The sequence below is a fragment of the Pelodiscus sinensis genome, chromosome 1 (genome assembly GCF_049634645.1).
Source record: "Pelodiscus sinensis isolate JC-2024 chromosome 1, ASM4963464v1, whole genome shotgun sequence".
Lineage (NCBI taxonomy): Eukaryota > Metazoa > Chordata > Testudines > Trionychidae > Pelodiscus > Pelodiscus sinensis.
In genome coordinates, this window is record NC_134711.1 from 219,347,682 (window position 1) to 219,360,733 (window position 13,052).

At 39.6% G+C, this 13,052-nt stretch overlaps 1 protein-coding gene across 5 annotated transcripts in view; it reads left to right on the top strand.

Moving 5' to 3' along the window:
* Window positions 1–13,052, top strand: part of NLGN4X (neuroligin 4 X-linked) — a 250,699-nt gene that overhangs the window by 66,044 nt on the left and 171,603 nt on the right. For all 5 annotated transcript variants that reach the window (XM_006114116.4, XM_014569037.3, XM_075915432.1 and 2 more), the window contains exon 2: window positions 3,320–4,122. In XM_006114116.4, the coding sequence (XP_006114178.2) occupies window positions 3,651–4,122 (472 nt within the window). In that variant the 5' untranslated portion in view covers window positions 3,320–3,650. The remainder of the gene's footprint in view (window positions 1–3,319; window positions 4,123–13,052) is intronic.

Consider the following 13,052-nt stretch of genomic DNA (forward strand, 5'->3'; position numbering starts at 1 on the left):
TTTCCATTGATCTTAATGGGTCCAGGATTTGGTCCATAATTGCTATGCACTGATTCCACATTGAGTACCTCTTATTTCCAGTGAGTTGTGTCATTTACTTCAATCAAGCAACTCATATAAATGAGTGCTACTCAGTACAAGGGCTGAAGAATTGGGCCTTACTTAAATACAAAAATGTGGAATATTTGCAGATACTAAGAACACAAGAACATAAGAATGGCCACACTGGGTCAGACCAAAGGTCCATCTAGCCCAGTATCCTGTCTTCCAACAATGGCCAATGCCAGATGCCCCAGACAGAGGGTTCACAAGAAGGTAATCATCACGTGATCCCTCTCCTGTCATCCATTTCCAGCCTCTGACAGAAGCTAGGGACATCATTCCTACCCATTCTGGCTAATAGCCATTGATGGACCTAGCTTCCATGAGTTTATCTAGTTCTTTTTTGAAGCCTGTTAAAGTCCTGGTCTTAACAATGTCCTCTAGCAAGGAGTTCCACATGTTGACTATGTGCTATGTAAAGAAAATCTTCCTTTTGTTTGTTTTAAACCTGCTACCTATTAATTTCATGTGGTGACTCCTAGTTCTTATGTTACAGTAATAATAACTTTTCCTTATTCACTTTTTCCACACTAGTCACTTTATTGACCTTTATCATATCCCCCCTTAGTCTCCTCTTTTCTAAGTTAAAAAGTCCAAGTCTTTTTAATCTCTCTTCCTATAGCACTCGTTCCAAACCCCTAATCATTTTTGTTGCCCTTTTCTGAACCTTTTCCAATGCCAATATACATTTTTTGATATGAGGGAACCACATCTGTACACAGTATTCAAGATATGGGCATACCATGGTTTTGTATAGAAGCAATAAGATATTCTCTGATACTCACTGTTGTTAGATACCACTGGATAGATAATGATGTCTGAATATGAAGTACTTATGAAACAAATATTGGTGAAAAGCATGACTACTTATTAATAAACAATTTGTAAAGTGTCTTAGCTAAACTATAGGGCTACGTCTACACTGGCCCCTTTTCCGGAAGGGGCATGTAAATTTCACTTTGAAGTAGGAATAAGACCCTCCGGAAAAGGGCACTTTTTCCGGAGGATCGGGGCCAGTGTAGACGCTCTTTTCCGGCTTTTTTAAAAGCCGGAAAAAAGCGGCGGACATTTTTATTTAAATGCCGCGGGGGATATTTAAATCCCCCGCGGATTTCCCTACGACGACTGGTGAAATTTACATGCCCCTTCCGGAAAAGGGGCCAGTGTAGACGAGCCCTAGAAGTATCCATCTGGATCTTTATTACATAGTTTGAAAGGAAGCCTAACATTACAGTAATTAGTTTATACACACACTCTGAGGAATCAGATGCTAATGATTAAAGACAACTTTTATTCCAAGCTATGATAAGGTTTCAAAGCTCCCCATATGCTAGCATCACTTTTTCTGGAGATTTCAGTGCTCATGTGGATTTTCACAGCCATTCCAACTCTTGAAGAGTAGTGATTAATTAAAATTAGGATATAAGACATGAGGATATAAGGAATGGTTGGACAGTGAAAATCAATTAGGCCCAACATATTTTCCCCCTTTCAATATTTATTTTAACTTTAAATTTCCATGTTTAGTCACTGTATATAGTTCAATTCACATTATATGCAATAAGTGTATTTAAAATTCATTCATATTCCTTACTTTGATAAATTAAGTATTTTAATTGCTGAATGGTGTAGTTTTCTTGCAGTTGACCAATGTTTCAGGTCCTCTTAAATACATTCCCAATAACTTCCTCACTATTCCTCATTCGGTCCCATATTTTTGAACCTATATATGCACTGAATATGTGAACTCCAGTCTGAACTGGGATTAACAAAATCTCTATATTCATTTGTTGAATTAAATATAGCACTTAAAATATTCTCTGTAATTTAACTTTCATAGCATATCTTTATGATCTTCTAATTATTTTTTTAATTTTTATTCTGCTTATTGTATAGATCTTCCAATTCTTTCTGCCAGATTGTTTGCTATTTAAAACTATTTTAGATTATACTTTAAACTGTAATATCCCTGCTTAATCATATTGACCTCTGTTGTCCTTTTAGAGTACTTGTTGAGACTTGTTTAGACTTAATTTGCATGAATTGCCATTGCTGTATTTTCAACAATTTCTTATATACTGTACTTCTTCTCTCTATATTCTTAGGACATATGCAATTTGCAGGTTATATCAACAGACATATTAAACAGGGGCTTATAACACTGATACAAGACCGAGCAAAGAAGTCTTAAATTAGTGTTAGCCTGATATGAAGTGACTTTGTATTTTTCACTGTTCTAACAGCTGCTCTTAATATAGGATTCCAAATCCCCAAACCCTTTGAATGCCTTATAAATATAGTTTCCTGAAGTCAAAAACATTTGTTTCCTCCAGGAAAGATTTAATGAAGTTATAAATCATCAGATCTTTGATGCTACCCAACTTCAATTTACTTGTGGTTTTATGAACTAGCACGTATTTCTGATCCATCAGTGCAACTCAGGAGTAACACCAATTAAGTTAACAGAGTTGCACTATCAGAAAAGCCAGTGTGGGAGCATAATCAAGAACGTAGGTTCTCAGCTTTCTTCTGTATAGTGCTGCTTAAGTTTCAGAGAAATGGAATATACGTAAGCATTTAAAAACTTTAATAGAACATTAAAAGAACAGGATGTAGACCTACTGCAGCTCAAATGATATACTGCCTGAACTCTGTGGCATGCCTTTTCAGCTGCTCTTTTAATAGATAAATTTGCATTGTCAGCAATTTTATATATCAAATTACAGATATTCCTTATTTTTTATCCCTTAATTTTATTCTTGCAGTAACAATAGATAATCACATTTAATTATCATAACAAAAGATTATCTAGTGCAGCAAAATGATTAGAAAAATATTCATTATTTGACTAGAACTGCAAAGGGATACACGTTTCCCAGAGCTGGCACTTTCATTTGATGGTGCCCATCATGAAAGATTCAAGGGATTTTTGGATTTGATGGGGGTCTGAAAGTCTGCATCAGGGGCAAGAAATTGGGAATTGGGGAAGCTAGGTTCATTTCTCAGCTCTGCCAGTGATTTGCTCTATAATCTTGGACAAGCTTCTTTACCTCCATCTTCAAAAGGATTAACCATAATACTCCTCTCATAGAAGTGACTAAAATTCATGAAATATATGAGACCCTGGTATGAAAGATACTGTGTACATGTAAAAATATATTGCAGGTATGGTCAACGTTAATAAATATATTAATTTAAACTGTTTCCTTCCTCTCAGCTACAGGCTGATTGATCTGACTGCAATCTAATGGAAGGAATCATTGTGCCAATGAAGCAGAGTGACTACTGACTACCTTCTCCTTCTTGGCCTCTTGGGAAGTACCACCAGGATTAAACCAGCTTTGGAGCCTGGGGATGGGCTTTAGGGACGAGAACTCCCTTACTTGTCCTAACATTGGAATCTGTGTATGGTCAATTGACTGAGGTACGCATCACACTTATCCTTAGGCTTTTTGCTGCCTGAAAATATTACGTGTTGCCTTTCACTTCAGCTTCCTTTGTCTCCCTGGCTGTGGAAGACAGAGGTTCTGCTGATGTTGATATAAACAATGTCAAGGCCAATGGGACTTCTATGGCTGCCTTTGATCTTCACCCCAGTCTGTGTCATGTTGAATTCTAATTTTCTTTTGTGGATAACTGCACTAGCTATAAGATTTACCCTCATTGATGGCCAAGCACAATACCCTGTTGTTACCACGAATTATGGCAAAATACGTGGCCTAAGAACACCTTTGCCCAATGAGATACTTGGCCCAGTGGAACAGTACCTGGGAGTTCCCTATGCCTCCCCTCCAACTGGGGAGAGGCGATTCCAGCCCCCAGAACCTCCCTCCTCCTGGACTGGGGTTCGGAATGCCACACAGTTTGCTGCCGTCTGCCCACAGTACCTGGATGAGAGGTCACTGCTCAACGACATGCTGCCGGTTTGGTTTACTGCCAATTTGGATACCGTGGTGACATACGTGCAAGATCAAAATGAAGATTGCCTGTATTTGAATATATATGTGCCCACTGAGGATGGTAAGTACTTTATTCAACCCCCTATAAACCAGCCCTCCCACTATTTGTTTAAATGACAAATAGCTTCAATACCGGGTTTATGCAATACTTTGTTACACTTCCTACATGTTATCTATTGAACTGAATTTTTTCTCTTTACATTAATTAGATCCAAATTGTATACCAATTAACTATGCTTGCATGAATCCATTTTTATATATCTTTTTGTCATTAAATTGCAGTTTTATTTGTAGGCATTGGTCAGTATATGAATAGGTCATCACTCCAAAGATTATGGCAGATGAATTTTTTAAAAAATCTCTCAAGAAATAACAGCACACAACAGACGTATGCAAGTAATATTACACAATATATTTTTAAAGAAACAAATTGTTTATAGAAATTTTCCTTTCTGTTTGCTTTATTATAATACCTTTTACATAACGTTAATTTGCTTTATTTTAATCAGTAAAGGATTGCTAAAGTTCTACAACTTGAAGACTCCATGACTATTTAGCATTGTTAATCAAGTTATGTATCATTCATTCACTGAATATAAAATGGAGCAATCACAGGGTACATTACATGAGAGAAACCAAAGAAAATACAATTGTATATGCTCATACAACCCCTCCCCCCCACCCAAATCCCTCTGAGATCATTATTCTGCACCAGTCATCAGTACAGCAAATGTGTGCTTTGGTAATATAATTTTGTGAACCTGAAATCAGTTCCCATGGAAGACAAGGTTTCCTCTGATCAAACACCAGCTGACTAATGTTTGTTCAATATTACAGGATAACGAATGATATTTAATATTCCGCTGAAAGCCAATTGTTTTATTCACTGCAGTTACTTACTGATGAATAACTACAGATTTCCTTCAGATATGCAAATCCTGTACTCTGTTTGTGTGGGGGGGAGGGGTTAATTTGCACAATTGTGATATTGTTTTTTCTCAGTAAGCGTATTCTGAATATGCAAATCTTGGTACTCTGGCTATCATAATCTCTCTGCTCTGATTGGCTTCTGTACATAGAATTTTTCAAGCTGTTGGCCAGCTATAAATATACCGCTTTAGTTTCCCACTCCCTTCAGCCAAAACAGAATACTAAAAAATGTATAAGATACTGGTGTGGTGGGACTAGTGAAATGGAAAGACAAATGAGTTAGTAAAGGGAAAGTATCTGAAAAGAAAAGGTGCATTCCTGAGGGGGAGGTGAACTTTTCTCCTAATTACCCTCCTTCCTCCAGTCCTCTTTACTTATTCCTAGATATTCAGAGAGGTCTTGGTCTTCGTGTGCTTATTTATTTTTTGATTATGCAGCTTTTAATTACTTACTAAGGCAACTCTGTAGGCCAGGGCTGTAAAATAATCACTTATTTGTCCATAGTGGAAGAACTCCACTCCTTTTGTCTCAATATCATTTTAAAGCACAAAGCAGGCAAATATATTACTGCAGTTATTTTGTCGAGAGGAATCTTGCTCAAATGAAGGAACCAGGAGGTACACGGGGAAAAAGTTAATCAAAGATTAGAAGCATGACAATAAAGATGAGTTTTTCTTAAGTCAGTTTACCTTTTTTCTTAAGTCAGTTTACCTTTCAGTGTACGCGCATATCATATTATTGAATTCATCTCTTTTAAAATGTGAATATGTTAATTACAAATGTCTATATAGTAAATCCCACTAATAAAAATGATCATGTTCACTGTATCCTAATTAAACCTAAACTAATAAACTACTCGGCCTCTGATTATTTAAGTAGGAATATTGTTGCTATCTCATAACGTAGAAGAATCCCCTAATGCCATTGTGTGTCATCTTATCAGCAGTTAGTAGATATGCCCATTTAATTCCATGGGGGAAAAAAATCACATTTTTATACAAAGATTGGTTAGGAGGACTAGACTCTGGGGAAAAGGATGGTTATTAGGAGTCCAAACCTCTCCTCCCACTCATAAATGCTACCATAAGGGGAAAGTGTTAGGCAGCTTCTGATACTCTTTTGTTGATATCTGTGAACTTATTAATACGCATCATGACAAGTACAGGTTTGACCTCTCTCGTCTAGCAGTCTCGGGACATGACTGGTCCTGGATGAGGATTTTGGAGGATCAGGGGTGAGCATTTGTGTCCCCCTCACTGCTGGCCCTGCCTTATTCCCTGCAGCCCCTCTGGGCATCTTCTTGCTCCCCTTTCTCCCCCTCCCCCCAGAGCACCTGAATGCTGGGCTCCTTTTCCCCCACTTTAGACCAGGCTCCCAGATTCGCTTTTCCCCACAGGACTCCGGATTCCTGGGCTCTCCCAGACCCCACAACATGCCAGGACTTTCTGATCCTGTAACATCCGTGGTCTTGATGAACCATGGATGTTATTGAACCAGAGAGTCCTGGTTTAAAGAGTTATGACCTGTATTTTCAGTAGGCTTCTGAGGAGAGTCAGAAATTCCCAAATGAATAAATGCAGTTTTTAATTTTTGTTCCATTTATCTTAATTATCACTAGTTAAATTCAGCATAGTGTTTTTCACTTAGTAAATATGTAACTGACTGCTCATAACATGATTCAAGAGAACTGACCTATCTTTCAAGCTAGCCTGTTACCAAATCGTACTAAAGATAAATTGCTTTAAGTTGTAGTCCATAGAATCTGATTAAACACATTACACTTCATTATATGAGTCTTAGCTGACAGAAAAAAAATGTGTTGTTATAGAGACAGACCATGAAATTAGATTTTGAAGTAGAAGTCTGAAAATGAATGACTGAGTTAAATTCACATTTTCAGTCCTTGCTAAACTACAGATTTCTTTACAAGTTCCCTGAAACTGTTTTGTGTATGCATGAAAGGATAGACAGGCTCATCTAAACCCAATTAATGCTCTGACTCTAAAACATTTCTGAATCATTTTGTGTCTCTGTTTTTGACAATGTCAGTGAAAAGAAACTGCTGTGCTTCTGTAATGCATCAACTGTGGTCACATGTAATGTGGCTTCCCCTTCAAAACTATTACCAGTAGCAGCTAATCAAAATGCAGCTCAGTTCTACAAATTGGCTACACAGCATGTGCTGTCATTAGCTTCTTGTGTAGATTGATGTAGCAAACCTAACAATCTCTCCTTGATTATACATTCGGAATGAAGAATTGCAAAGCTTAAGATGCTGGTTTTTTCTCTCCTTTAAATTAATGTAAATCCCACTGAATTCAGAGGAATGACAACTTTGTGAAATGAATGTGAGTGAGAATGGAATCAGGCCCAGGAACTGGGCAGATAATTATTACTCATTGCTAATAAATTAATTTGAAAAAACTGTTGCTGAAATGTTTAAGATACTCAATAAATCAAACTGTATGAAATCTATAGAAGTTAAAAAGTTAGGCAGCAAGGCTAAGTAAATAATAAAATTGTTTTTAACTATAGTATTTAATTAGTCTTGCCAGAGAGGATGAATTTACAAATTATTACTAATAATAGGATACCACTTTTTAATGTTTCTGAAAATAGGCAGACTAGCAATGGAAAACCCTGTTTAAATTGAAATAATCTTTCTAGAAACATTCCAAAGAGATTTATTCTTAAAAATGAAATTTAATTCCTCTTCTCCCACAACCAAAAATAATGCACAATTTCTTCAGGAGAAGAGTACTGGTAGGAACCAGACCAAAGTGAAATATCTAGTAGGCTGTCTCTGAAATCTGTCCATGCTATATGTGTGCATGCACACGTGCGCATGCAAAAGTCCTGAACTGTGTACAGACTCATTCATAACAGTAATGCCTAAATTAGTGAGACTGAAAGAACTGGATGAATTCTGTTGGATTTTGTTGCCCATTATTTAAAGTAAAAGAAGAGAGAGGAAAAGTATCATTACAGTTCTGTATATTCATGATGGATGTGAACAGTAACAGTACGGTGATTTTAACAATATTTATGGATGCTGGTGGTAAACAGATGTCAGTAGTAAAATGCTCTTCTTTCTAATAGTGATTTGACTGTCAAATCTGCTTGTGCAAAATGGAAGACAATGAAGCACTTTAAAGACTAACAAGATGGTTTATTAGATGATGAGCTTTCGTGGGCCAGACCCACTTCCGAAAGCTCATCATCTAATAAACCATCTTGTTAGTCTTTAAAGTGCTACATTGTCCTGAATTTTGCTTCAGCTACCCCAGACTAACACGGCTACATTTCTATCACAAATCTGCTTGTGTTATTTAAAAGTGATTCAATTCAAAATTCAGCTATAAATTTTGCATTAAAAGTTAGCTTTTTATCTCAAATTACTACCTAGGCAGCAGCTATAGGTATCTCACTTTGTCTTATGAATACACAACACGTGTATAATATAAACATGGACATATTTGGCTCTTTTCTGATTACTAGAATCTGTAATTTTCTGCAAGAATACATAAATGTCAGTTTTGAGAAGGTCAGCTGGGAAATAATATTGAGGACAGTCTGTTTATTGTAAATTCAGTCTGAATATGGGTTTATCTACAGTGGGAGTGCTAGATTGAACAGGACATAGAATGTTAATCGGCTGTGCTTAATCCCTAGCCTTTATCATTTTAGTCTGTGCATGCTGTAACAGGGATTGAGCCTGCTATCATAACTACGGAAATAAACAAAACAAAACCTACCAACCAACAAGTTTGAATTCTCACATGTAAATCATAAAAAGCTGCATTATATTAAGGCAAGATAAAAATATAATTTAAACAGCATCAGCAAGTCTTCCATTTTGGTTTAACTCTGCTTTTTTCAGACCAAAAAAGAGGAAAAATCACATTTTTCTTCTGTATATAGTCAAAAGCACTATTATAAACTCAACATTATTTGATACATGATGAATAAAGTGAATTTCCAAAGTATGTTCAACTACTAAACAACTAAATGTTTGTCAGTGATTAATTGAAAAAAGTACTTAACATCTTTGGGGTGTGAAAATCATAGAATAGAAGAAATGTAGGACTGGAAAGTACTTAAGAAGGTCATTAACTCTAGCCTCCTGCACTGAGTCAGGATTAAGGAAAACCTAAACTAAACTAAACTAACCTCCCCAATAATACCATCCTTGCCACCATGGATGTAGAAGCTCTATATACCAACATCCCACATGAAGACGGATTACAAGCAATTAGAAACACTATCCCAGAGGACACTACTGCCAACCTGATAGCAGACCTATGTAACTTTGTTCTCACCCACAATTATTTCCGGTTTGAGAACAACTTATACCTCCAGATCAGCGGCACAGCCATGGGTACACGCATGGCCCCACAGTATGCTAACATCTTTATGGCTGACCTAGAACAACGTTTCCTCAACTCCCGTCCCCTTTCACCCCTCCTCTACCTACGGTACATCGATGACATCTTTATGATCTGGACACATGGCCAAGAAACACTGGAGATATTCCACAGAGATTTCAACAACCTACACCCCACCATCAACCTCAGCCTGGACCATTCTACACGAGAGATCCACTTCCTGGACACCACCGTACAAATCAACAATGGAAAATTAGACACCACTCTCTACAGAAAACCCACTGACTCATACAGTTACCTACATGCATCCAGCTCCCATCCAGAACACACCACACGATCCATCGTCTATAGCCAAGCCCTTCGATACAACCGCATCTGCTCTAACCCCACTGACAGAGAATGGAAGCTTCAGGATCTCTACCAAGCATTTATAAATCTCAACTACCCACCCAGAGAAACAAAAAAGCAAATTGAAAGAGCCAGACGAATACCTAGAAACCATCTACTTCAAGACAGACCCAAGAAAACCAACAATAGAACACCACTTGTCATCACCTACAACCCCCAACTTAAACCTGTCCAACACATTATCAATAAACTACAGCCTATACTGGAACAGGATACCATACTCCAAGAGGCTCTGGGAGACAGACCCATAGTCTCCTATAGACAACCACCTAACCTCAAGATGATTCTTACCAACCACCACAGGACATACCACACTAATACCAACCCTGGTACCTTCCCTTGCAACAAACCCCGTTGCCAGCTTTGTCCACATATTCATTCTGCTGATACCATTATTGGACCTAACCAAGTGAGTTATAAGATCAAGAACACATATTCCTGCGCATCCAGAAATATAATCTACGCTATCATGTGCCGAAAATGTCCGTCTGCTATGTACATTGGACAAACATCTCAGACACTTCGCCAAAGGATTAATGCCCACAAAACAGATATCAGACAAGATCACAAAGAGAAAACAGTTTCTTGCCACTTTAACCAGAAAGGACACTCTCTAAATGACTTAGCCACCTGCATTCTGCTACAAAGACCTTTTACATCTGCACTTGAAAGGGAATCCTCTGAACTGTCATTCATGTTAAAATTCGACACTTACCAACAAGGACTTAACAAGTCTTTGAACTTTCTCACCCATTACCAAGACAGTTTCCCCAATTATCACCTGTAATACCATTAACTCACAAACATCCCACTCTCCCCACCTTTAATATCAGCAATTCACAGACACTTACCTTCCTTCCTCCCCCTTCCCACCCCCCCCCACCCCGCATCCCCCTTCTGTTCTGCAATGTGATTTGTCCTTTTCATATTTGTTCATTTTTTTAAATTGTATCCTTTGGTATATATGGTTGTGACTACTTTCTTCCACTATTTGATCTGAGGAAGTGGGTCTGGCCCACGAAAGCTCATCATCTAATAAACCATCTTGTTAGTCTTTAAAGTGCTACATTGTCCTGCATTTTGCTTCAACTACCCCAGACTAACACGGCTACATTTCTATCACTAAACTATCTCTGACAGGTGTTTGTCTAACTTGTTCTTAAAACCCTCTGATGATGTGGATTCCACAGGTTCCCTTGGAAGGTTCATTCACTGCTGGATAAAATCCTTATGGCTGCATTGGGGAATCCACTCTGCAGTCTCCTTCCTTCACTCAGTGTATGTCTACATTACAGTATTAATTTGAGTTAACTTAATTCAAAATAGTTGATTCGAAATACGCTAATTTGAATTAATGCATCTACACACAAAATTTATTTTGAAATAGCGTTTTGCTATTTCGAAATAGCACATCCACACTGAGTGGACCCTGAACTGAAGTAAAGGCTGGCCAGAACCAGTGCCGGCAGGGCATCAGGTTAGGACTTAGTGTGTGGGGCTGCTGCCTGAGGCTAACTGAGCTCTGTGTTTAAAGGGACCCTACCCTGACCCTGGACAGACAGTTCTCAGGGTTCCCTGCTTGCTTGTCTACCTCAATGAGGGACAGCAAAGCAGTCCTGTCTTGGAGTGCCCTGAGTGTCTGCACTCGGGACACCACAGCACTCAGCCACATGGAGCCAGAGCTGCCCCTGGGCACGCTGGTGTATCTCGTGGGGTCATTGCCATCAGCCCGGCTGCACTTGCTGCAGGCTGCCATCTGGGGGGAGTCCATCGGAGAGGCTGTCAGGATCCAGGAGGCCCTGCGGGAGCGAGTCCACCCCAAGGAGCCCTCAGAGTCACCCCGGTCCTCCCCACTGGGGGCTCGTGCCCCATTCCTCCCTCATGTCCTTCCACTTACCCCTCCCTAACTCCCCTTCCTGATGTCAAATAAAAGACACGTATGTTCAAAAATAGAAACTGGGTTCATTGAACAAAACTGGGGGGGGGGGAAATGAACCTCTGAGGAAACTGGGGAAAGGAGGTGGGAAATGGGAAGAGAGAGGGTGAGAGAGGGGAGGGGAAACCTGGGAGGAGGGAGCTGGAAGGGGGAAGCAAGGAGAAGAAGGGGGAGGGGAAGCTCAGGGCCCAGGGTCGGGGGTCTCGCTGGACCAACTTGATTTTCATGCAAACCTGATCCTGGGTTCACATGTGGCCTTTGGTGGCCAGGCTGGAAGCTATCCTTTCATAGACGGCCACATTCCTCCATCTAGTGCGGAGATCATGGACATTGGGGGCATCCCCCCTGAACCTCAATAAGGTCCATGATCTCCACCCTGGACCAGGAAGGTGCCCGCCTTCTCCAGCCCCTGTCAGGCTCCTGGGAGCTGGCAGACTGCTCCTGGGGAGCAGTGGAGGGCTGGCTGCAAGTGGCTTGCTGGCTCATGTGTTGGGGCGACTGGGTCAGGGGCCCTGGTGGCCACTGCTGACTCTGGGCTGGCAGGCTTGGAGCTGGCACAGGCACTGTGGCCAGAGTCTACCCCTTTAATGGCACCGGGGCTGGGGGAGAGGAGACTAAGTTTTCCTGTTTGTGCCCAGAGTGGCCACCAGGGCTCCCTAGGAAGGGCTGGAGGCCCCCTATTTCGAATTAAGTGTCTACCCAGCACTTAATTCGAAATAGCTATTTCGAATTTGGTGTTACTCCTCATAGAATGAGGTTTACCAAATTGGAATTGAGCGCTCCGCTATTTCAAATTAATTTCAAAATAGCAGTTTGACGCTATTAAAGTTAATTCAAAATAACAGCTGTTATTTCGAATTAAGTTTGCAGTGTAGACATACCCTTAATCAGGTCATGGCCACTTTTGCTCTCTAGGAATTGTATTTTCCTCTTCGTGGCTTACTTTTCTGGCCACATATCTATACAGTTACCTTCTGTCATATTCGTTGCATTCCTCTGAACTCTTATCTACTTTTCCCACATCTATCCTAAAGTGTAGCACCCAGAACTGGATGCAGTAATCTAACCGAGGCCTCACCAGTGCCAAGTAGAGCAGGTCAGTTAGCTCCTATGTATTGTATATGACACTGCTGTTAGTAGACCCCAAAATATTAGATTTTTTTTGCAGCTGTATCATACTGTTAATTTATATTCAATTTATTATAAGCCCCAGATCATTTTCAGCAGCACTATCACTTACACAGTTATTCCCAGGGTGCGTCTAGACTACAGGGTTTTGTTGACAAAAGTGGCCTTTTGTCGACAAAACTATACCTGCGTCTACAGTAAGTC